Raw genomic sequence first — 26,311 nt, 5'->3', positions numbered from 1 at the left:
CCCTCAGCAAGCATGCAGCAGATCAGGGGTTTCTGACATTGTCAGATCTGACCAGGAAGGGTCTTGTCCATAGACGCTGAACAAGCATGCGGATCAGGTGCTCTGATTGAAATAGGACTGTATTTGAAGCATGCAAACTGGCCAGGCAACTGGTATTGTTTAAAGGAAATACATATGGCAGCCTCCATTTCACACTCTTCTCAGGTTCCCTTTAAGTGCACCCAGAGCCCATTAACTCCCTATAGCAGGGTGCAAGCCAGGACAGTCATAGCAGCTACCACTTTTTTTTTTTTCTAAAAAAAATGAAACACTTTACCTCTGCAAACTTTGGTATGCAACTCATTTCTGGCATACATCAGTCCCCATAATAGGTCATCACACATCACAGCGCCCCCTACTGTAAAGGAGGCATAAGAGAAATAACAGAAGGCGGATTTACCTGCGGAGGTGCAAGAACGCTGTGTAACACTGTTTGCGGAACGCCTGGTACTGCTCGCTCTGGGTCCCGCCCATTCCTTCCACCATCTCCTTGTTCAGCTTCATAGGGGGTGGCAGAGGCTTGGGGTCTCTTCCCAGGATATAGCCAAAGTCAATGTGGAACAATTTCCCTGGAAATGAAGGAGACCAGTCATTAACATGTTTGGAAATTGCAGAAGACACCTGAGCAGTGGATCAACAAGAAAATCTATTCAGCATCATCTGCCAGTGTCCCCAGCCCTGAGACCACAGTTTCTTGCAGAGCTCTAAAATGCCTCCAGCCTGGTCTCAGACACACCTCTATTTTACCTGTTTTTCTTTTACCATCCATAGGCTTGATTTAGTAAGAGCTTTAAAGAAAAAAAAGTGACCTCATACTGAAAACTAAATATTTCATAAGGAAAGTGCTCAAAACAATTATATTGATTAAGGTAAGCTTCGCTACAGAGGACCTGTAGTGGAAAGAACATACTGGTGTAAAAAAAAAAAAATAAAAAAAAATAATTCATTTTTAAGCCATTTAGTCAGCATTTGTCCGTTGTAAAAATCGATTTACATTTCTGTCAGGTGTTCTTTGCGAAGCTTTTGTTTACGGAGAGTTTTAAAGCCAGTAGAAAATGTACCAGAATGCTTGGGTGGGGGGGAAGATACCATTCCACATAGCCAATTAGCAGATGCTAAACACAGACACTGTATTCACCTTATGCGGAATACTACACTAAATTTAACTTATTCAATTTCGAAATTACTTAAGCGAACAAAAACAAAACACAAACTTAAAACGTGGAGCCAAGTTTCAGAATTAAATGTTACCTTTAGTGTTCTCTGATATGGATACTTCTGCAAAGCAATATATTTTTTTCAGCTCGGTATGTCTGAATTTGGCTGGCGTTGCGATATAAACATTCCCGTGGAGATGATAAAATAAGAGTAAAATGTGGATGCAGCAGCAGAAACATCTGCTAACGCGGCTCTCCTCTGCATGGAAGGTAGCGGAGGCGGGGGGGGTGGGGAAGAAGGCCGCGTCGGTTGCTGCCGCGCTGCACCTATGTTTGGCACACAGTACAGAGAGCTGAGACAATATACACATGACGTCTCACAAACTCGTCCTGGAGTCGGTGACAAAGTTACGGGGTCTGTGTCAGCACTTTGAAAACGCCAGCGCTGTCAGATGGAGAATGACGGGACTGCCATGGCTCCACATCAGCGCCAGTCTCTCTAGAAGCCAGCGGCAGCGCCGATACGCTTATCCGACAGGACATCTCTCTCTAATCCATCACCCCCGCTCCCTGAAGCAAGCACCGGAGCCTGCCATTAATCTAAAGGGAACCTAAACTGAGAAGGATATGGAATTTTCCTTTTAAAAGAATACCAGTTGCCTGAATTGCCTGCTGATCTTGTGTCTCTAATAATTTTAGCCACAGCCCCTGAACAAGCATGTAGATCAGGTGCTCTGACTGAAGTCAGACTGGATTAGCTGCATGCTTGTTTCAGGGTGTGATTCAGCCACTACTGCAGTCACAGAGATCAGCTGGACTGCCAGGCAACTGGTATTAACAGGAAACATCCATATCACTCTCAGTTAAGGTTCCCTTTAAAGTGGACCTCTTGCACAGAACAGAAGGAAATCATAGAAATGCACCCTGTGTGTATTTACAGAGTTTAGCCCAGGCATGGGCAAACTTGGCCCTCCAGCTGTGGAGGAACTACAAGTCCCACAATGCATTGCAGGAGTCCGACAGCCACAGTCATGACTCAAAGGCAAATGCATTGTGGGATTGGTTTAGCCCATCTAATTCCCCCTCATCTGTGACTAATCCTAAATTGTAATTGGATCTCTCAGCTGTCAGTTGGCTGCCTCGGCAGAGCAGCTAATTTGTAAACACAGGATGTCAACCCTATATCGGTTTCCATGAAATCAGGAAGCACACACACTGCAGATTTATATCAGCTGTAATAAAGAAATGTTTTGCTTTAAAAAGGTTATTATGCTGTTGCTTGTTTGAGAGCAGAGAGGATGTTCTTAGTTCAGGTCCACTTTAACAGAGATTACCATGGAACCGATTATATAGTAGAGTCTCGGTTATCCATAACTCAACTAACGAGCAGTCTCAACTAACCAGCATGGCAGTACTCACAGTGGTGACGTCCAACTACTTAGGTTGTTTGTGGGCTGTGCTGTACTTGGAGACTGGCTTCCACTGCTCCCCCAAGGTTCATATATTTTTGATTACTGTATTTTAACATTTAATACAGAGTTCTTGCTCTAGTATTGAATTAGCTAGGCCCATTATTAACATAGACTTTCAAGCAACCAGAAAGCACACTTATTCAGCATCAGCTGATCCCAGCCGGTTCTGGATAGTCATAGTAAATGAAAAAGCAGGATGTTAAATAAAAATCTACAACATTTTTGGTACTCAAAATTACAAACAAAAAAACTCTACATTTTTTTTTTTACTTTAACCACTTCCGTACTTCCTTAAGGGGCTCACCGACATCACGCCGCACAGACCCGTCTTGTGCCGTTCATGCTGCTCTCCTGTTGCTGCACCGCACTCACTCTGCTGTCGGTATCCTGGCCTTGAGCTGGTCAGGAGACAATTTTATTGGCTCCTGACTCTGTGATCACTGTGAGCCAATCACAGGGTCAGGAACCAATGAAATCAGCGCCTGACCGACTCACGGAGCAGGGATTGTCAAAGAGATGCAAATAATTTCGAGTTGATGCGACATTATGCAAGTTTTGTATGAAAATTAATGCAGCTTGAAAATTAACCAGATTCTGCTGTGTTAAAATGCAAGGAGTCCATTTTCAAGTTGCATAAATGTGCATGCAAAATTTGCATAATGCTGCATCAACTCAAAATGGTTTGCATCTCATTAACCATCCCTATTACAGAGCTCTGCTGTCATACTGACAGCAGAGTGAGTGGGCTGTGGCCGGAGAGCGGCGCAATCAGCAGTAGCATGCGGCGCTGTAATTGAAATTTACGTCCTGGCAGGGATAACAGGTCTCAAACATGGTGTACATTTCAATTTCCAACCCCCAAAGTGGTTAATCAGTCAATTCAGCAAGAGGGGCACGCAAATGACTTGCTGGGGGGGATAGAAGACCCTAAACGCAGAGCCCTTATTACATTTGTAAACATCTTTTCCTGGACTAACTCCTGTTAGGGCCCTGCATATTCTTGTACTGAGGAAGCAATTTGCTGAGGAGCTAATATTCAGCCATTATAAGTCAAGAGCTGCTTGGCAGGGCCAGATTTACCACAGGCATGTAGGCACGTGCCTACAGGCGCCTGATGGAAAGGCAGCTCATTCCCCTATTCACCTCCCCTGGCGCCTCACTCCCTCCTGTCTTCCCTATGCAGGAGTGCCAAGCAGAGCATACACGAGAGGTTACGCACCCAGCTCTCGGCATTCCACTGACAAGATCTCCCTTCAGTCAGGGGCACCTCTAGCTGCTTACTACTGGGGTTCCTCTAGCTACTTAGTATTAGGTAGCCAAAGGTACCCTCAATATTATTAAGGAGCACCTGTAGCTACCTAATGCTGAGGTTCCTCAAGCTACTTAAGGCCTCTTGCACACTGCATGCAATTCCAATTCTGCTTTATAATCAGTTTTTACATCCATTCAGATTCCGATTTGCAGTGTGCAGGGAGCAAAACTGCAAATCGGAATCTGAATCGGATGTAAAAACTGATTAAAAAGCGGAATCTGAATCGGAATCGCGTGCAGTGTGCAAGAGGCCTAATACTGAGGGTACCTCTGGCTACCTGTAGCTACCTATGACAGGCAAAGGAAGTAAGGGAAGAGTGACAGCTGGGCAGCCAGCACACTTGCAGTGCAGTTTGGTGGGATTTGTAGGTTCATGGAGGGCAGAGTCAATGATGCTTGGACATCTGTGCCTATAGGCTCCTGTGATCTGGGCCTACTGCTTGGTCATGAGCACATGCTGTGCATTTACATTTAATCTGTGGCCATTACAAGCTACTCTTCTGTAATAGCAAAAGTGATAATTTTTAATTTGCATTACTAAATAGAAAATACATTAAAACATAAAACAGACTGCTAATAAAATGCATCCAAGGTCTCTAAACTGGGGCTTTCATGCATATATAAAACTTCATGCAAAGCTTAGGAAAGTGAATTGTAAGACTCAGAGCCGGCTTGGCCATTGGTGACGGAGATCCGGGGTAACTAAGTGCTCCAGGCTTAATGGGAATATTTATGATAATGGCCGGAGTCTCTCCTCTCACGCAGTATTGGAATGTAAAGCTTCATGTTCGCGTCCGCACGGAATAATTTGGATGGACGGCGAGCGCAGGCCACGGAGCAGATTCACAGGGAGGCCGCTGGACTAAAGTGCTGCGTGGTCGTTCCAAGAATAACAGTTTCTGGCGTTCCGACATTAAGACACAGACAAATCAATAAAACAATGCATGTCTCACGCTTACAAGAGCCGTTGGAGGTATGGAGGGGTATAATCAACACGCAAAACACAGGTAGGGCTACGAGACACTAAAGCAGAAACTATAGAGCATGAACTCGTTTTAAGGCAATTTTCCCATAGTTTTCACGCTTTCCTCGCCTGCTGGAGTACATTTCTATTACTGGATACTGTATATGGAATTCCTCAGTATAACAGGTGGTTATCCAGAATGGCTTTAGCATCCCAGACTATAATCACCCTGAAACAATTTTAAAGAAATGCTACTAAAATAAAAAAAAAAACAGTACCAAAATGATACTTACAGACTTACCGTACACACGCCGGACTGGAGGCAATGACTGGTCCGTCGTCACCTCCCGCTTGGTGGGCGTTCCAACGACAGTCCGGCGTGTGTACGCACTGTCGGCGGACTGATACGGCTGTTTGAGCGATCTGCCGGGCGGATCGCTCAGAAGCAGCCGTATCAGTCTGCCGACAGTGCGTACACACGCCGGACTGTCGTTGGAACGCCCACCCAGAGGGAGGTGACGACGGACCAGTCGTTGCCTACAGTCCGGCGTGTGTACGGACCTTAGAGTTTTGTTATCCTCAAAAGGTCATGATTAAATGTCTGATATACAGTACAACCTGTTTAGACACTGATTAGTCAGAACACAAAAAACACCTGCCCATTGTGGTGTAGGTCCCCCTTTTTCTACCTTAACCACCCTTAGGGCTCTTTCACACTAGAGGCCTTTTTCTGCGTTTTACGTCCACCGCCATAGTTTGCGTATTCCATGGCAAAATGAAAGTCCATAGGACTTTGATTTTACCTTTCACACTTAACACCGCGTTTTTGAGAGTTGCGTTTTGAAGCTCCCCGGCACCTTTTCAGGGCCGACCGTGGTGTTTCGCATTTTAATGTTAAGACAATGGAAACCGCAAACTACAGCTTTTTATAAAAAAAACTTTTCACCGCTGAAAAAAAAATCCCCAGAATTCAATTAAAAAAAAAAAAGTCGTTTTCAGATCTGTAAAATGCTTTGAAAATGCTATGTATTGGCGTTGAAAAGCCCAAAAACTCCTTAAAAAACCATCCCCGTTCAAAAAAAATTGTGTGCAGGAACGTGTGTAATTTTTTCTGCTTCCAGACGCTGCTTCACAGCAGAACACTCTGCTGCCATTTGCCAGCTCCCAATCATGTGACCCGCATGGTGTTTGGGAAGCAAGGGGGCCCCGTGATATTTTTGCAGGAGGGCCCCTATTAAGTCTAGTTACGCCCCTGGGCCGAGGTCCGTACACATTTTTGTAATGACTCAAATTAATTGATGGGAGTGAATCAGGAAGAGGTGTGGTTTAGCAAGCAAACATTGCTCCATTTCTCTGTCCATACTAAACACTGGTATTGATATGGCCCTGGAGGACTGGAGTTCCACACCTGTGCAAAGTTATGCAAGTTGCCAAGTAGTGACATCCACGAATTGGACTGGTTTTCCCAAATTATCCCACAGCTTTTCAAATGGATTAAGATTCGAGGCGTTAAAGAGACTCTAAGTAGTGCTTAAAAATGCAAATCTGCCCTTACCAGGCACTTTCTCCAGCCCCCTGTAGCCCACAGGGTTCCTCTGCATCCTCTGGGTCCCACTGGCGACTCCGTTAGCCCAGCATTTTTGGCCAAAGTCGTGCGCAACTGCGCATGTGCGGCCCATCCGCAAACCCAGCCTGATCACACACACTTCGCCATAAGACTCATGCGCAGTTCTCAAAAGACTGAACAGTGCATGCACAGGAGTCTTACGGCAAAGGGATACCCTTCTCTTCACCTCTGATGCTCATGTGTCCACCATGTGTGGACAGGATAAGTATTGGGTGCTGGTTTCAGGTGTGCGATTTAGACCCCACTGACCAGAAAGATCAGCAGGACAGCCAGGCAACTGGTGTTGCTTAAAAGGAAATGGATATGGAAGCTTCCATAGGTCTCACACTTCGGTTACCATGTAAAGTTTTTGGCCAGCTCCTAAATATTTCCTACTGATCATTGGACAACACCATTTTTATTATTGTTACTAGCTGGTCGCCCGGCGTTGCCCGGGTATGTAATTGGCTAGTGTTAGCTCTGTCCACTTTTTCTAATCCTAACACACAATTACCTAGTTTGTGAGCTTTGCGGTCTTTGGCATCAATAATTGGCTGTGGCTCCACTACTTTGAAAATCAATAGGTGAATTTTGATTAGCTTTTGTACGCTCCACCTACTTTTCTGAATATTAATCCCAGTCACCCACTGTGCAAAGTTTAAGAACCCTGCCATTGACAGACAGTGTAAGAATGGCTGCAGTTTACATTCTGGAAGTTAAATTTTTATTTTTCTCCACCCACTGATGTCCTGATGTTTCCCGGGTATGTATTTGGCTGCTGTTGGCTGTGGCCACTTTTTCTAACCCTAACACACAATTGTCAATAGTCAATGACCAAGTTTGTGAGATTTGTGGTCTTTGGCATGAAAAATTTTCATTGAAATGAAACACATCTGATTCGCTGTTTGTAGCCCCACCCCTTTTCTAAATATTTAACCCCAGTCACCCAATGATCAACTGTACCAGGTTTGAGGCTTGTGCCATTAACAGTGCAAACATGGCAGCAATTAAATATTTGCCTTGAAAATCAATAGGTGAATTGTGATTGGTTTTTGTAGGCTCCACCCACTTTTCTGAATATTAATCCCAGTCACCCAGTGACCAACTGTGCAAAGTTTGAGAACCCTACCATTAATAGTGTAAGAATTGCTGCAGTTTACATTTTCTCAGTGAAATTTGTATTTGTCTCCGCCTACTGATGACCCAGCATTGCCCGATTATGTATTTGGCTGGTGTTGGCTGCGCCCACTTTTCCTAACCCTAACACACAATTACTCAATTACTCAATGACCAAGTTTGTGAGCTTTGCGGTCTTTGGCATCAATAACCTGCATTAAAATGAAACAAATCAGATTGGCTGTTTGGGGCTCCACCCCCTTATATAAATTTAAACCCCAGTCACGCAATGATCAACTGTACCAGGTTTGAGGCTTGTGCCATTAACAGTGCAAGAATGGCAGCAATGAAATATTCCCCTGAAAAATCAATAGGTAATTTTTGATTGGTTTTTGTAGGCTCCACCCACTTTTCTGAATATTAACCCCAGTCAACCATTAACAGTGTAAGAATGGCTGCTGTTTACATTTTCCCAGTAAAATTTGTATTTGTCTCCGCCCACTTATGACCCGGCGTTGCCCGCTTATGTATTTGGCTGGTGTTGGCTGTGCCCAGTTTCCACAATTAATCAATTACTCAATTACCAAGTTTGTGAGCTTTGCGGTGTTTGGCAACAATAATTTGCATTGGAATGAAACAAATCTGAGTGTCTATTTGTGGCTCCACCCCCTTTCTGAAATTGAACCCCAGTCACCCAATGATCAACTATACCAGGTTTGAGGCTTGTGCCATTAACAGTGCAAGAATGGCAGAAATGTAAATATTCCCCTTGAAAATCATTAGGTGAATTTTGATTGGCTTTTATAGGCTCCAACCACTTTTCTGAATAATAATCCTAGTCACCCAACGACCAACTGTGCAAAGTTTGAGAACCCTACCAATAACAGTGTAAGAAAAACAAAAAAGTTTACTTTCTTAAAGCAGAAAGAATTTGCGATAATTCAGGTTGGAGTGAGCTTGAGATGTCTCCCAGTGCATCACTGCTGAAAATATGCTAATTAACCATTCTACCCTTAGAAGCTAAACACACCTCCAGTGTAACAGTGTATGGCTGCAGTTTACATTTTCCAGTAAAATTTGTATTTGTCTCTTTTTGGTTATGGGACTAAAAAGTATCCTATACTTTATTCCAGGTAATGTACTATGTGTGTGCCAAATTTCATTCAAATCCGTTCAGCCGTTTTTGCGTGATCGAGTAACAAACATCCAAACATCCGAACTTTCCCATTTATTATATTAGTAGGATTATAGCAGTGACATCTTTTGAAGCACTTTACAGAGAACATAGTCATGTAACGGACTGTCCTCAGGAGGTCACAGGGTTACACCACGTGACTGCAATGTATTGTCATGCTCATCATAGTCTAGGGCCAATTTTAGGGGTAAGCTTATCTGTATGCTTTGGGCATGTGGTAGAAAACCCATGCAGACACAGGGAGAACATACCAACTCTGTGCAGATCGCACCCAGGCCAGGATTTGAACTGGGGACTGAATGCTGCAAGGCAAGAGCACTAACCACTATGCCAATACACTGCCCGCCAACATGTGCGTATATGCGAGCGTTTTCATTATGATGTTAGGTCTGCAGTGGGGGACTCTGGAATCAATAAATGCAGTGTATAGACATACAAGCTGCGAATAGCACACTGATTAAATTCATACAATGCGTTCCAGCGCTGGCTATACAACAGAGGATTACGCCGCTAACACCAGTAATAGTCTTTCTCTGGCTGCGATGAGAAGCTCCTGAACCCTCCCGGAAAGCAGCCAGTATACGGCAATTCTCAGGGGTATGGGAATCAGATAAGACTCTGCAGCAATTCTTCCCAATCATAAATCTGCAGCTTATCTCCGATAAGCCACCGAGCTGACACAGCCATACATTAACATTTGCATGAGCAGAAACCCACTGGCTGATGTATGATACAGATGAGAGATCTCCATCACTAAGGAAGGGACAGCCAGGAAGGATGACGTCACACTGCGCGTCCCGCCCACACTCATGCCACACATTGCTCATTCTTTACCTTTTTAAAGTGGACCTGAACTCAGGACTTCCTCTCTGCTCTGAAAAAAGATAAGCAACAGCCTAATAACCTTTAACGAAAACGGTTTGTTCCAGTTGATACAAATCCTGCAATAAATCTGCAGTGTCTACTTCCTGCTTTCATGGAAGCAGACACACAGTCCTGGCCAAAAGTTTTGAGATCGTCAAAAATATGAGTTTTCGCAAAGTTTGCTGCTACACCTGCTTTTAGATCTTTGTTTCAGTTGTTTATGTGAAGGACTGAAATAGAATTTTAAGCACTTCATATGTTTCAGAGGCTTTTATTGACTATTACATGATGTTTAAGCAAAGAGTCAGTATTTGCAGTGTTGGCCCTTCTGTCTCAGGACCTCTGCAATTTTACTGGGCATTCTCTCAATCCACTTCTGGGCCAAATCCTGACTGATACAACCCATTCTTTCATAATCACTTCTTTGAGTTTCTCAGAATTAGTTGGTTTTTGTTTGTCCACCCGCCTCTTGAAGAATGACCACAAGTGCCCAATGGGATTAAGATCTGGGGAGTTTCCAGGCCATGGACCCAAAATGTCAATGTTTTGGTCCCCGAGCCACTTCGTTATCACTTTTGCCTTATGACACGGTGCTCCATCGTGCTGGGAAATGCATTGTTCTTCACCAAACTGTTGTTGGAATGTTGGAAGAAGTTGCTGTTGGAGGGGGTTTTGGTACCATTCTTTATTCATGGCTGTGTTTTTTGGCAGTATTATGAGTGAGCCCACTCCCTTGGAAGAGAAGCAACCCCACACATGAATGGTCTCAGGATGCTTTACTGTTGGCATGACACAGGACTGATGGTAGCGCTCGCCTTTTCTTCTCCTGACAAGCCTTTTCCTTTTTTAAATCACTAAACCGTGATCACTCATTTCGCACACATTTTCACGTTTGTGCGCGATCGGAAATTATCGCTCGCAATAGTACATTTTTGCACGGAAGTGCGCACGAAAATGGACGTGATACGAGTTATGGTTTAGTGAATCAATCCAATAGTATGAACAAGCCCTAAAAGGTTATTATGTTGTTGCTGCTTATCTTTTTAACCTCCTTGCCGGTTATCCCGAGCTCAGCTCGGGGTAACCCACCGTGGAGGATTGCTCTGGCCCTGCTGGGCCGATTTGCATAAATTTTTTTTTGTTACATGAAGCTAGCACTTTGCTAGCTGCGTGTAAAATCCGATCGCCACCGATCTGCCGCTACCCACCGCGCCGCACCCCCCCCCCTCCAGACCCCTTGCACAGCCTGGCCAATCGGTGCCAGGCAGCGCTGAGGGGTGGATCGGGAATCCCTCTGACGTCAATGACGTCAGTCCGATCGTCGCCATGGCGTTTTAATGTTAAGTATAGCAGCGCTAGTAAATCGCTCTGGAAGTGCTTGCCTGTTCAGAGTTTTTTCCAGCGATTTTACCCATCAAACCTTGCAGTTTATCCACAAAACACCTCATTTTCCTGTGCAGATGTCATTTCCTGTTTATGGAAGACAGGCAGCGTTTTTGGATTTCTAGTTCAATAAGCTCTAATTGTTGAAAAAATGCTTTCTGTACAGTAGGAAAAACGCTGGAAAACTTCAGAAGATCGTTCAGCATTTGCGATTGCGTTTAGCGATTTCTGGTGTGAATGAGCCCTTACAGGGGTGATGTAGCCTGCTCACCGCTCGGATTTCCCTGGCTGTAGACTACGGCCAGCACTGTGCAGCGATCGGAGCGGCGGTTCACAAGCACGCCTGTGTTTGCAGATCTCATACAGGCTCCGAGAGCTCTTCACAATGTCCATGACCACTAGAGCGGTTAATGTAAACAAATCAATTAGTAATTGTGATGTTGAGTTTGCTGGATCAGCTATTGAGATGATAATGTGTGTGTCAGTAGTAAAGATTCTCTGTCCAAACACAACACCTACTGAACTGCTCCTGATTACATGCTGCGCTCAGCAAGAGCCTGCGAGTGTTCAGCGCCAGGCACTAATGCCTTACCTTTCCAACGGGGCCGACATACACTGAGGGGCCAAAAAATTAGAGACACCCTCAACAGTGATGTAGCGTTTTGGAACAAGAGTTGCTTATATTAGCAACACTCAGCTTTGGACGACCGTTATCATGGAAGTTAAGGTAGCGGTACCCATATATCTAGCGATGATGGGCCGATTCAACCAAGAGACAAATCTCTCTATAATCAAATGCAGGCCTATTCCCGATCCAGAATCGGCATTGTGACGACGCACCCAACGCCTCGCTGGCCCGATGCTGCCTACCCCCCCTGCACTATACATTACCTTTATGTGCCGCTGACTCCGGGGGGTGGGGGCTGGCAGGTGAGGGAAACCGTATAAAGCCAGGCCTTGTTGGCCGATACCCAAATATACATCACGCTGACATATACCAACACCGCCATATGGACTTTCCTCGCCTGATTGCTGCAGCCAGTCCACCTTGAGGAATGCTGGGCTTGTGTACCGCCATCCTTGTTCAACACAACATAATAAAATGAACAAGTAAACTTGGTTGAGGCGCTGCAGTGCCCCAAGAACAGCCCAACTGTAGCTACACATGTAGCCAGCTACATGCACAGGTCTGCAGCAGTATTTACAGTGCGCTCCCTATTGTCTGGCTCTCCTGTGTAGTCAGTGACTCCTTAGCAATGCCCTAGATTACACTGTTCAGAGCCCAGCTCCCTTATGGTCCCCCTGCACCGGGGAGCAAAGCAAACACGCCCCCCCCTGCACCGGGGAGCAAAGAGAACAGGCTCCCCCCTGCCCCGGGGGAGCAAAGAGAACAGGCCCCCCCCCTGCCCCGGGGGAGCAAAGAGAACAGGTCCCCCCCCTGCCCCGGGGGAGCAAAGAGAACAGGTCCCCCCCCTGCCCCGGGGGAGCAAAGAGAACAGGTCCCCCCCCTGCCCCGGGGGAGCAAAGAGAACAGGTCCCCCCCCTGCCCCGGGGGAGCAAAGAGAACAGGTCCCCCCCTGCCCCGGGGGAGCAAAGAGAACAGGTCCCCCCCCTGCCCCGGGGGAGCAAAGAGAACAGGTCCCCCCGCCTGCCCCGGGGGAGCAAAGAGAACAGGTCCCCCCCCCCCTGCCCCGGGGGAGCAAAGAGAACAGGTCCCCCCCTGCCCCGGGGGAGCAAAGAGAACAGGTCCCCCCCCTGCCCCGGGGGAGCAAAGAGAACAGGTCCCCCCCCCTGCCCCGGGGGAGCAAAGAGAACAGGTCCCCCCCCCCCTGCCCCGGGGGAGCAAAGAGAACAGGTCCCCCCCCCCCTGCCCCGGGGGAGCAAAGAGAACAGGTCCCCCCCCCCCTGCCCCGGGGGAGCAAAGAGAACAGGTCCCCCCCCCCTGCCCCGGGGGAGCAAAGAGAACAGGTCCCCCCCCCCTGCCCCGGGGGAGCAAAGAGAACAGGTCCCCCCCTGCCCCGGGGGAGCAAAGAGAACAGGTTCCCCCCCCTGCCCCGGGGGAGCAAAGAGAACAGGTCCCCCCCCCTGCCCCGGGGGAGCAAAGAGAACAGGCCCCCCCCCCCTGCCCCGGGGGAGCAAAGAGAACAGGTCCCCCCCTGCCCCGGGGGAGCAAAGAGAACAGGTCCCCCCCCCTGCCCCGGGGGAGCAAAGAACACATCGGCAGCCTCATTGCCAACTATTAATTTACAAATATACTTTGCTGCCAAGCTCATCATGAGTAATATTGTCCTGAAGTCGGCAGAGCACAACATTCACAATTACAGTGTGTTCATGAAACCGCACTTTAAACCTCATCTTGTATCTCAGTTGGTGTCAACACAAAGATAATCATACTTACTGGACAACCACGCATGAGAACCGATACCCACAAGTGCTGTACAGACGCATTGCTAGCCGCCTCGTTCTGCTATGAAAGGGGAAGGTGGCGAAAGCAGCCATATTTATTTCCTTTTGAACAATACCGGTTGCCCGACAGTACTGCTGATCTTTCTGGTCAGTAGGGTCTGCATAACACACCTGAAACAAGCATGAAGCTTATCTCCTCATGGGCAGCAGGGTGATGTAGTGGTTAGTGCTCTTGCCTTGCAGCGCTGGGTCCCCAGTGTGAATCCCAGTCAGGTCAAGATCTGCAAGGAGTTTGTACGTTCTTGTGTGTGGGTTTCCTCCAGGCACTCTGGATTCCTCCCACATCCCAAAAACATACAGATAAGTTAATGGCTTTCTGCTAAATTGGCCCTTAGACTATGATACACACACTACACGACACATACATAGACATACGACTATGGCAGGGATTAGATTGTGAGCCCCTCTGAGGGACAGTTAGTGACAAGATCTCTGTACAGGTCGGCGCTATACAAATACTAAAATAAAATTTGTCAGAAATCTGATCTGCATGCTTGTTCAGGGTCTATGGTTTAAAGTATTAAAGGCTGAGAATCAGCAGAACTGCCAGGCAATGTGCATTATTTAAAAGGAAAAACATTTCCGCCTCCATCTCTCTCTCACCTTGGGTTCCCTTTATGCTGGGAATACACGGGTCGATTTTGCCGCTCGGGCGATTCTCTTATCTTCCGCTCGTTTTTCTTATCTGTTCCCATCGTCTTCCATGCAGAATCGAGCGGGGAAACGATCGGGCGCGAGATCGGACCTGTCGGAAATTATCCATCGAGCCATCTAAATGGCTCAGAATCCGCTAGTGTATTCCCAGCATAAGAGCTGCATGGTCGCAAAAATGATAGTCTAATCCTTGTGTATTCTCTCCTAGGCCAGTGATCTGCAAACTTGGCTCTCCAGCTGTTGAGGAACTACAAGTCCCACACTGCATTTACCTTTATGAATCATGACTGTGGCTGTCAGATTCCTGCAATGCATTGTGGGACTTGTAGTTCCTTAAAGCGGTATAGTCACCATAAAAATCAAATTTCAACAGCAACTGGTCTGAGTGTATTAGCCATTTCACAACTGAGGGGTTTTACCCCTGAAACAGCAGCGCGATTTTTACCTTTCAGCGCTGCTTCCATTACAGTATTTATGTACTATGATTGGTTATTGGGGACTGGAGTCCCCATAACCAATCATTGTACTGCAGAGCCGGGGTGTGTGCGCGCACGGGTCGCGGGGGTGCACGATCGCGCGCTGCACGTTTGTTTAGGTTACATTGTTTTGAATGAAGACGGCTTCTGTTTGAAGCAGTCTTCATTCTACTCGCAATCGGCGAGGCTAATTGGATTTAGGAACGCTTGTTCCTAACGTCCAATTAGTCACCTGCTGTGCGGGCTGGCTGGAGTGTGCGCGAGAGTTCCCCCCCCCACTCCCAGCCAGTAAACAAACAAGTGCGCCTTTCTCCGTCCCTGGGGGTGAAGCGGTGCGCAGAGGGACGGAGAAATTTAGCACTGGGGGGGGGGGGGGGGGGGGGGTGAAGTGGTTAAGTGATAAAGATGCTAATCCTGCATTCAAAACTTTTACTGCTGTCATGATTTGGAGTTATCACATACTTAAGGAACACTGGCCCTTTAGTAGTCGTGCCAAAGAATTGCCTGCTGGGGGTTCTTTTCATCTATAATCGATTCCTCCTCTTCCCTTTATTTCCCTGCCAGCTGCTTATCTGAAACCTGATCCCCTATTCACTTGTGTTTACAAGCAAGGCTGAGGCGACTCAGCGATGGGAGAAAACAAGAAAAAAAAGTAAAGGGCAGAAATGACATCACGAGTTAGCCTTAACTGTGGGCAAAAGACATGGCCCCCACCAGGAACAGAATTCTCATCATTTACTATATAACATTCACTGAAATCAAAACGTTGACAGTATAATACATGTGTTATGTAAGTAGGTCAAGTATTTATCTACTTATATATGTGTTTTTTCCCTGGCATAGTATGGCTGATCCTACTGCTTTAACAGCTGGAGAGTAAAGTTTGCAGATCACTGTCCTTGGTTATACAGTGCAGGGGCTCAGACAAGGCACCAGGGTTTTCCACAGCAATGTTCTGGCACACACACTGCTGGCTGCGTACCATGTGCGTCTGTTGCTGGAAAATCAGAGGGCAGAGTCGGGGAGGGATCCGCTATACAATTAGCAGACATTGAGCAATCATTTGTAATGGGGGGAGAGCCAGACGTCTGATTATAGGCTACATATTCATTCTCTGTTGCTGTTTTTCAGCAATGAAAGGGAGTTACTGAGCCAAATGTAATTTCCAGTAATGTGTCAGATGAACATTGGAAGGGGAAGGAACACTCCTCGCCCATTCATCCAGCTTATCGGAGAGATCATTCTGCAGCAGAGCTACCAGCAACACAGCAGGCGGAGCACTGGATACACGGAAATGAATGCATTCCTCAAACAAGTATCTGGCTCATAAACCAGCAGAGGTTCCACATCATACTTGCCTCCTATAGCAGATTCCTGCAGCCTGTGCTTTCCTTGCAGGGGACCTGGCATCCTGCTTCCTGCGAGTGATGCCAACACTCTGCACACAACAGGAAGAATTCACAGGGTTCTTTTTTTTCCCCTTGCCCGCTGTGCCCACAGTTGCCTCTGCATTTAATCCACCATCAGCTTCAAACATTTTTCGTTTGAAGACTTCTGTGCAAAATAAACCTTTGTCTGCAAATCTCATTTGGCTACCTAGTGCAGAGAGCAGTTACTGTTACCTGTTCCCGACGGCTTCTTCTCCTCCACCGGCGGCTGAGCTTCCGGCAGGTCATCTGGGTCCCGATCACATCCAGTCACATGATAGGACATGTGACCAGGACCCCGAAGACCATGTCAGCATTGGGCTCAATCCACACTACAGCCGTTCCAGATCTGATCAGTGTCAAGCGGATCAGTGTTTCTGAAAAACTGATGTTTGACATTGATCTGATCTGGATGGCAGGCTCACGCATGCGTCGATATGTACGCATCGCTGCTCACCTCTGCACCACCGTTCCTTCCACAGCCTAGAGGCCAGCAGAAGCATGGCTCTCCATAGGCTGCAACAGACCAATTCTGCCTAGCAATAGGGAGAATTTTCATTGGTTCAACTTGAACCAATGAGAATTCTCTCTGTTGCGGAGGATTCCCATTGGTCTGTTGCAGCTCAATGGAGAATACCTGTGCTTCCCGTCGGCCTCCAGGCTGTTTAGAAGGACAGAGCGGCGGCGATGGACAACGGGATGCGCGAGTATGACGTCATGGATGTGACGAAAATGGGCGACTAGCCTAGTGAGAGCGCACAGTGTCAGTTCGCATAGGCTTGCATTGGACACGTTCTCCCATCCAGTCTGGGATGAAGTGTCAAATTCGGACTCTCCGCAACATTTTCTTTCCGTGCAACACAGAGCCGTGAGCAATACTTGTTGCTGCACAAGTGGAAGCGAGTTCTACTTTTAACATAGGATCCGCTTCCTGTGTTGTTTTAAAAACGTATCCTATGGATAAGTTTTTAAAACAAGTGTGAACCGGCCCTTACAGTGCCACCCAGTGGTGGAAGAGGGGTGATGTAACACAGATATGATCTGTCACGTCATATCATGTGATCAGAACCTAGATGACCTGTCAGGGTTACATCAACACCGCAGTGGAAAACCAGAAAAGCTAATCCAGCTACCTGGACAGGTAACTATAAATACTCCCTGCTGCCCACTCTACACACCCTGCTATCCTGCCAGGCTGGGGAAGGCACACTTACCCAGCAGCAGGAGAAATTCAGCCCTGCAGCCAAATAGTTTTACTTTATTTGGCTGCTAAAAGGTTAAAACACACCTTAACTTTAAAAAACAAAACACTATGTCCATAAACATCTAAAAAGGGCATCTAATAGTTTAGTAACCAGGTAAAGGCTACCCTTGTCTTTTAAGACATGAGGCTTCTAGAACTAAAAATGCTGCCTTAAAAATCTGATCACATGACCTAAAGCTATGTTGTCCACCCTGCTTAAATATACAAAAAAAAATAGCATAAAGTTTAGAATTAATAGGATCTCTCTGACCTTCGAGACCAATTAGAAGAAAGCTTCTTCACAACTTGTACCAGAAAAAAAAAAAAAAAAAAAGTTCAGACCCTTAGGTAACTTGTTTTTTTTTTAATTGTAATTTTTTTTTCTATTAAAAGGAAAAGCTTGTTTTTTACTTGTTCAGGTCACAATACTCACCCCCACCCCAGGTAAGTCAAGCTAGTGTATAGCAGAAAACACACACCACACACACCCCTCTCTGCACTCAGCCCTGCCATTCTAGGATGGCTGCATAGAAGGATTTGCCTCTGGTAAGGTCATACAGGATTTACAAACATGTATAGATTTTTGGAAAAGGCGTTACTTCCATATTCCCCTATAGCCCAGCCACTCAGTTCCTGTTCAGTACTACGTTTTCTTATTGCTGCCTGCCTCATCCACCTTTCCTCCCACTCCTCTGATGCGGCCGTTCTGCCAATTCCTACTGACCTCTGCTGCCTGCCTCACCCACCTCTCCTCCCGCTCCTCTGATGCAGCCCCTCTCCGCCAATCTATCCACTGTCTACCTATTACAACTTGTCCAGTTCCACTCCTAACTAACAAAGCCCTACATTTCCTCAATCTCCAGTTACCATCCCACCCGGAACCTTCACTCCTTCCAGGAGACCCTCTTGTCCTCTGGCCTAAACACCTCCTTTTCACTCCCTCATCCAGGACTTCTCACAAGCCTCATTTCTCTATTGGAATGCTCTCCCACAGCTGTCAGTCATGCTCCGAGCCTGGAAAACCTTCAAACATACTCTCAAAACGCACCTGTTCAGACAAGCCTATAATTTGCTATAGGTAGCACTGGAGGTTCACTACCTCATCTGCAAACTCCTGCGTCTCCCCCCTAATGTCTCCACCCCATTACCGTCTCGACTGTAAGGTCGCAAGGGCCTCCTATTGTTTCTTATGCGGCTGTAAGTTATCATATGAACATGTACCAGTGTCGGTAAGGTCTCAAACCACACATAAGCTATGTCTGTATTGCTGGATGTCCTGATTGTACAGAGTTTTGAATGCCTCTTGTATCTATACTCCCCACTATTTGTTTCGTATTATGTAAAGCGTGTAAGATGTTGGTACTATATAAATATTACACTTAGCTGTCTGGTTGGAGTGCCGCTTTAAGCTTCTGCCTGGCAACAAGTCGGATGCCAGCGATTGGGGGAAGGGCAGGAATGGCAACAGCCAGACATGAACACTAGGTAGTTCATTGGGCAAAGCCAGTGGCAGAGCGAACGCAATCCACATACACAGGACAGCACCCATGCGTGACATCTGTGCAGAGGGCATTTTCAATCCTAATGTTTTTCTGTTTAATTCGATTATCTATCCACGGACTCAATTTATGCTGCAAATTTGTTGGAGGCTAAACAAGCAAATTAACAAACAAAACCTCTCTCCATATTCTCCAACAGGAAAAAACAAAAAGCATATTTCCATATCCTGCAGGTGGATACGGTGGGTTTGCAGTGCCCTCTGCTGGCCTGCGTAGAGTACTGCAGCGAAGACCATTTCTACCCAGCAACAAGCCTGGTCCATCTGCTTGTGTGATATAGAGCAGCAGCTCCCCATAGGCAGTGGATGGCAGACAGCAGTCTCAGCGTAGGGAGGCAGTAATTGGATTGCAGTCTGCTGTGTGTATGGAGCAGTATAATGTACAGGACAATGGAAGGATGCCATCAGAAGGCTCTGTGTATTGCACTGTGTAATGGATCCATTACAGGCTAAGTGAATGAGCAAGTCTCACATTTACAGCCGTCTCCTCTGCCTCTATAGAGAAGTATACGTTAGAAAAAAAAAAAGCACACGCAGTCCCCCATTAATGAATGAGATGGGGCGGTAGGTTTGTTCTTAAAGTAAACCTGAGATATAAGGAAAGAAAAAACGTTCTATACATACCTTGGGGCTTCCTCCAGCCCAATCACTCCCTCTGCCTCCTGGATCCACCAGTAGATGCCCCGTTACCTTCGCCAGTTGGGGCGTACTGCACCTGCGTGGGCCGGCTATGTGACCGTAGCCAGTATGTGCCGGCTGGTGAACATAATGTGCATCGACCCGCGGATTCAGAAGGCGGAGGACGACTGTGTGGGAGGGATCGGCCTGAAGGAAGCCCCAGGCATGTATATCCCCCTACCACCATTTTAGATACACTAAGTTGATTTTGTATGCAAGTCAGAATATTGTGCCACCTCTGTGCCTCAGTGTCACCCTACTGTGCCCCCCCCCCCCCCCGCGACCCACCTAAGCCTAGTCATATCACCCTGTGCCTCCTGTCCTTCAGTGCCCGCTTCTCTTCTGTGTCCCTTCCGTGCCTCCTGCTGTCATCCTGTGCCTCCTTTTCTTCTGGCCCCCTTCTCTTTCAGTATTAGCAGAGCTCCTTTGCCATCTCTCCTGATTGGTCATCAAGTACATGGTACTACACTGTAATATAGGGGTGGGCAAACTTCTTGACTCAAGCACCATACGGAGTTCTCAAGTTTGAAGGAGGGGCCGGAATAGAATAGAAGTGGGTCCGATACGGCAAAAAATAGGTGTGGCCATGACAGAATGTGGGTGGAGCTAACTAATGGACCAAAACACAGGCAAAGTGATCATAAAGGTGATTGGACAACGCCCCCCCCCCCCCCCCCCCCACACACACACACACACACCCCACACCCCACCACCAACAGCAAATGGCAGCAGCCAGACATCAGACAGCAAGTGAACAGCAGGATAAAGAGGGAGAAAAAAAGAAAAAAAAAAAAAACACATGCTTAGCTATAGGTTTGTCTACCATGTATATGCGCAATAAGGTGTCACGTTGGTCAGTGCACAGTGCGTTACACCAGTATTTAAAAAAAAAAAAAAAAAAAAAAAAAGAAGAAGAAGAGTCTGGTATAACGCACCATTCCCTGTACTAAGCTACATGAGGGCTGTATTGTGCATACTCATGGAAGAAAAAGATTACCTTATATTCTGGCGTATAAGATTAACACCCACTTTTCCAGTTAAAATATACATTTGGGATATACTCACCCTATAAGACTACGCCCCTCTTGAGTCTTGGGACATTTGTATACTTTGTGTGTACTGGTGCAATACTGTATAAACAGGTGCAGATACTGGTGCTGTACTGTATATGGCATTCAGCAACCAGCCAATCACAGCAATCGATGTACCTTACCGGCGATTGGCTGGTTGTTGAATACAAAGCCTACTTTGATTGGTCAGCTGTCCCTGTCTCCAAAACTATCAGAGTGGTAGCGCAAACACACCTCTTTCACCTGTGTGGCCCACCCTTGTATCCTATTACCTCCTTCTCTGCCTCTTAGATCTCGCACTTCTCCGGTCCGGAACTTTCAGCACCCGCCCTATAAGACGACCCCCGACTTTTGAAAAGATTTTCCTGGGTTAAAAAGTAGTCATACGCCAGAATATACAGTAGCTGAGTGACAACAATTTAAAACATTTTTTAAACAAAAACCGTAACCAAATGGTTACCTTAACTTGTGATGAAACTTCCTTGCCACAAACAGCAAATGGCAGCAGCCAGACCTCTTTGCACCAAACAGAGGCCTAGGGACAGCACGCTCAGAAAGCAAAACATAATACAAGTTTCCCCCAAAATACACATAATGTGGCAACGTTTTCTCTACAAAAATGCACATATTGTAGCAGTTACCCCACAAAACACACATTATGGCAGAGTTAACCCTCAAAATACACATTTTGGGCAGGATTCACAAGGCCTCACCTGTTTTCACCTTATGTATATTACATTATTAAGCTCCCAAAGAGCAAAAAATATAATCTAACTACGGTAAGAAAAGCAATATTGAAAATGAAGTTAATCAGGAACAACTTCCTTTGAGCAATTCTTTTGCTTGTAAATGCTGAAGTTATTTTTATTCACCACTTCTCTACCACAGGTTTTTTCCCCCTTTAAAAGCGCTTCCCCTTTATTCGGTAATAACTTTATCGCTAATTATCACACTGAAATGATCTATATATTTTTTTGTGGGACAAACTAGGCTTTCTTTGGGCAGTAGTTTATGCTAAGAATTATATTATTTTATATGCATTTGACAGGGAAGAAGAAAAAAAAATGGAAAAAAATAAAAAATCTCTCAGCTTTCCGCCATTATAGTTTAAAAATAAAATATGCTATTGTAGATAAGACAGGCATTTGTCGTGGTTATTACAACGTTTAAATTGTGTCCCTAGTACAATGTATGGCGATAATATTTTATTTTGGGTTTGGGGGTAAAGGAGTTACTATACAAAAATGTAAATGCTTTTTCATAATTTTTACTTTTAAGTGTATAATGGTGTATTTTAAGAAGTTTTACTTTTTGGCCACAAGATGGTGCTATACTAGCTCAGTTTTCTAAAAATAGAAAACAGAGCCAAGTGTTTACAGGGGTTTATAAACAAGGACTTAGAAAAAGCGTGGTAGAAGTTGCTAAGTGGTTAATTGGGTAAGTCCTGTATGGGAAGTTTTGTGAATCGAGCCCATTGTGGCAGTATTACCCCAAAATGCACATAATGTGGCAGTATTTCACCAAGAAACACATAATGCACAGAGTTTCTCATTAAAGACAATTTGCAGCGTTTCTTATTAAATACAGAGAATGTGGCAGTGTTTCCCCACAGATTACACATACTGCATTTCCCCAGGCTTCCCTCCACCCAAGCAAGTATCTCACTTTTTGCCTCAAATTTTGTCTTCAGGTACACTTCAAAATGTAGCTGAAACAGGCAATTAAAGAAAAAAACAAAAAAAACAAAAACACACCTTTGTAGAGGAAAGGTCTGAATCCTATAGAGCCTTCCCGATCCTCTTTATGTCCCCTCGTTCCACCGCTGTCCTCTGTTCTATTCATGCACCTTCAGGACGCCTCGGAGGGTGTTGGAAGCACTCATGCCACTGACCGTTGTGGAACGAGGGGCTGGAGAGAGGCCCGAGAACGCTCCATGGAATCCAGAGGCTTTATTGTCCACTTCAGGTTCACTTTAAGACGCAAATCCACACAGCAGTGATATAGATACAGAGATGATAGATCATTTTGCACACCTGTTTTGGTTAACAAGAGGTTGTCCAGATGGCGGTCTCCCACTCCGAGGATGTACGTAATGACGCAGTATCCCGCTGCAAGGAACAACAGAGTATAATGAGACAATGGCGGCATCTCTAACATGCTTCAGATGAGACAGGAGGGAGAATGCAGAGCCAGCCCCTGAACACCATTATACTGCTCCGCTCAGGTGTCCTGCTAAGCTCCACCTCCACTATACATACCTGAGCACCATTATACTACACCGCTCATGTATCCGCTAAGCTCCGCCTCCTCTATACATATACTGCTCCGCTCATCTGCTAAGCTCCGCCTCCTCTATACATACCTGAGCACCATTATACCACTATGCTCATGTGTCCCACTAAGCTCCACCTCTATACATGCCTGAGCACCACTACACTGCTCCGCTCATGTATCCGCCAAGCTCCGCCTCCGCTATACATACCTGAGCACCACTATACTGCTATGCTCATGTGTCCCACTAAGCTCCGCCTCCTCTATCCATGCCTGGGCACCACTAGACTGCTCATGTATCCGCTAAGCTCCACCACCTCTATACATATCTGAGCACCATTATACCACTATGCTCATGTGTCCCACTAAGCTCCACCTCTATACATGCCTGAGCACCACTACACTGCTCCGCTCATGTATCTGCTAAGCTCCGCCTCCTCTATACATACCTGAGCACCATTATACCACTATGCTCATGTGTCCCACTAAGCTCCACCTCTATACATGCTTGAGCACCACTACACTGCTCCGCTCATGTATCTGCTAAGCTCCGCCTCCTCTATACATACCTGAGCACCATTATACCACTATGCTCATGTGTCCCACTAAGCTCCACCTCTATACATGCCTGAGCACCACTACACTGCTCCGCTCATGTATCCGCCAAGCTCCGCCTCCGCTATACATACCTGAGCACCACTATACTGCTATGCTCATGTGTCCCACTAAGCTCCGCCTCCTCTATCCATGCCTGGGCACCACTAGACTGCTCATGTATCCGCTAAGCTCCACCACCTCTATACATATCTGAGCACCATTATACCACTATGCTCATGTGTCCCACTAAGCTCCACCTCTATACATGCCTGAGCACCACTACACTGCTCCGCTCATGTATCCGCCAAGCTCCGCCACCTCTATACATACCTGAGCACCACTATACTGCTATGCTCATGTGTCCTGCTAAGCTCCACCTCCTCTATCCATGCCTGGGCACCACTAGACTGCTCATGTATCCGCTAAGCTCCACCACCTCTATACATATCTGAGCACCATTATACCACTATGCTCATGTGTCCCACTAAGCTCCACCTCTATACATGCCTGAGCACCACTACACTGCTCCGCTCATGTATCTGCTAAGCTCCGCCTCCTCTATACATACCTGAGCACCATTATACCACTATGCTCATGTGTCCCACTAAGCTCCACCTCTATACATGCCTGAGCACCACTACACTGCTCCGCTCATGTATCCGCCAAGCTCCGCCTCCGCTATACATACCTGAGCACCACTATACTGCTATGCTCATGTGTCCCACTAAGCTCCACCTCCTCTATCCATGCCTGGGCACCACTAGACTGCTCATGTATCCGCCAAGCTCCGCCACCTCTATACATATCTGAGCACCATTATACCACTATGCTCATGTGTCCCACTAAGCTCCGCCTCCTCTATACACACCTCTCTAAACCCACAGGCGAAGCACAAGTCGCCTACCTTTATTTTATTTATCCTTAAAGTGGACCTGAACTCTTGCACAGGACAAAAGGAAAACGTAGTGCATTTAGAGAGTTTAGTTTCTAATTCCCCCTTATTTGTGTCTAATCACAAGTTGTAATTTGATCCCTCCCTCGTGTCACATGACTGTCTATGGCAGATAAACCCATGTGAAAGCACAGGATGCAAATAATATGTCTGCTCCCTTGAATCAGGAAGTAGAAACTGCAGATTTTAGGATTTGCATCAGCTGTAACAAATACACGGTTTTTGTTTAAAAGGCTATTAAGCCGTCGTGTATCTTATCGAGAAGAGAGGACGTTCTAAGTTCAGGTCCACTTTAAAGTGTGGAGATTTTTATACAAAAAGGACCAAAACTAACAAAACACAACACCTTTAATCATATTGCACCCACAAGATTTTAAATAGAAAAACATAATACTACCTAGGTACTTCACACCATTGTTTAAACTTTTTAATAAACCGATTGCTGCATCAAATTCAGGCTGCCCCAGTCATTAAAAAGGGAAAACATGAAAATGAAGAGTAAAGCCCCCTGAGTGGAATTAAAGGGACTCCGAGCACCTCTCATGGGCATGCCTTTAAGAAAGACGACTTCCAACAAAGTCGGGCTATGACCCCTCTGGTGGAGCCTCTTGCAATGGCCATGCGTGTCACTTCCTCTTCCTGCTTCATTCAGTGATGCACTTCTCCAACAGAGAAGACAGGGGTGACCCGGGAGTTATAACATAGCCAAGATGGCAGCCGCAATTTTTAAATTGAAATCGAACGAACACTATTTGGTGTAGAGCGGCGATTCAGGCATCAACGAAAGAGGAGATCACAAACTACAGAATGGTATGCATCTTTAAGTAATTTGCAATACTGGTCGGATTCTTAAAGGCTTGCCCATGAGAGGTGCTCTGAGTCCCATTAAATGCTTGCCGAAGTCCAACCTCCCCCCTCCAACAGCCCAAACAATTCATCAACCTCCCTTAGGCCCGGTTTACATTAGCGGTCGCTGTCCGGATTCGCCTGATCGGATCCGGACTGTATACTGTACAAACGGAACGTACGTGCCGCATAGCAATGCAAAGTCTATGGGGACGTTCAAACCCGTTCATTCCGTACGGAACGGAGCCGGATCGGATCCGGACTCCGGACGCTTTTCCAACATGCTCTATTTTTGGGTCCGGATCATCCGGCCGACGCACCCGGACCGGAGCCTGACTGCACCATCCGGATATAGAAACCAATGGGAAACGGAAGGCACAGAACACACTGGCTATAAAAACATGACGTTCTACCCCACTTCCTATGCGTTTTCTGGAGTGGAGCAGCAGTGACTTTGTGCTGGAGCTGTTTGGCAGTATGTTGGAGGTGGAGGTGAGGCCCTACACAGCGGAGGACCTGATTCCACAGGTGCACCTTCTGCTGACCTCCCAGACCCCAACAATATTTATATAGTTTGTTATCTTTTACCAAACGGATCCGGATCGCAGCCGTATCAATACGTATGCAAACGGATCGGATCCAGATCGGAACCGTACGGTTCCGATCCGGGTCCGGTCATCCGGTCCGATCTTTACAGAAACGCAAGTGTGAACTGGGCCTTACACAGCTGTTCAGTTTAAAAAAAAATAAAAAATAATAATAAAAATAATAATAATAATAGGAGGCAGGGCACAGGCCCTGTTCACATTAGCGTTCGCTGTCCGTATTCGCCTGATCGGATCCGGACCGTATACTGTACAAACGGAACGTACGTTCCGCATAGCAATGCAAAGTCTATGCGGACGTTCACATGCGTCCGTTCCGTACAGAACGGAGCCGGATCAGAGCCAGACTCCGGACACTTTT

The 26,311-nt window shown here is 46.3% G+C and overlaps 1 protein-coding gene across 3 annotated transcripts in view; it reads right to left on the bottom strand.

Moving 5' to 3' along the window:
• PIK3C3 (phosphatidylinositol 3-kinase catalytic subunit type 3) overlaps nt 1–26,311 on the bottom strand; it is a 206,968-nt gene that overhangs the window by 80,118 nt on the left and 100,539 nt on the right. For all 3 annotated transcript variants that reach the window (XM_068252072.1, XM_068252086.1, XM_068252078.1), the window contains 2 exons: nt 22,713–22,787; nt 440–608 (listed from right to left, as the gene is read on the bottom strand). In XM_068252072.1, coding sequence (XP_068108173.1) covers nt 440–608; nt 22,713–22,787 — 244 coding nt within the window. The remainder of the gene's footprint in view (nt 1–439; nt 609–22,712; nt 22,788–26,311) is intronic.

Source organism: Hyperolius riggenbachi, chromosome 1 (genome assembly GCF_040937935.1).
Source record: "Hyperolius riggenbachi isolate aHypRig1 chromosome 1, aHypRig1.pri, whole genome shotgun sequence".
Classification (NCBI taxonomy): Eukaryota; Metazoa; Chordata; class Amphibia; order Anura; family Hyperoliidae; genus Hyperolius; species Hyperolius riggenbachi.
The sequence above is the reverse complement of the archived record's forward strand: the minus strand, read 5'-3'. Positions and strand labels throughout refer to the sequence as shown.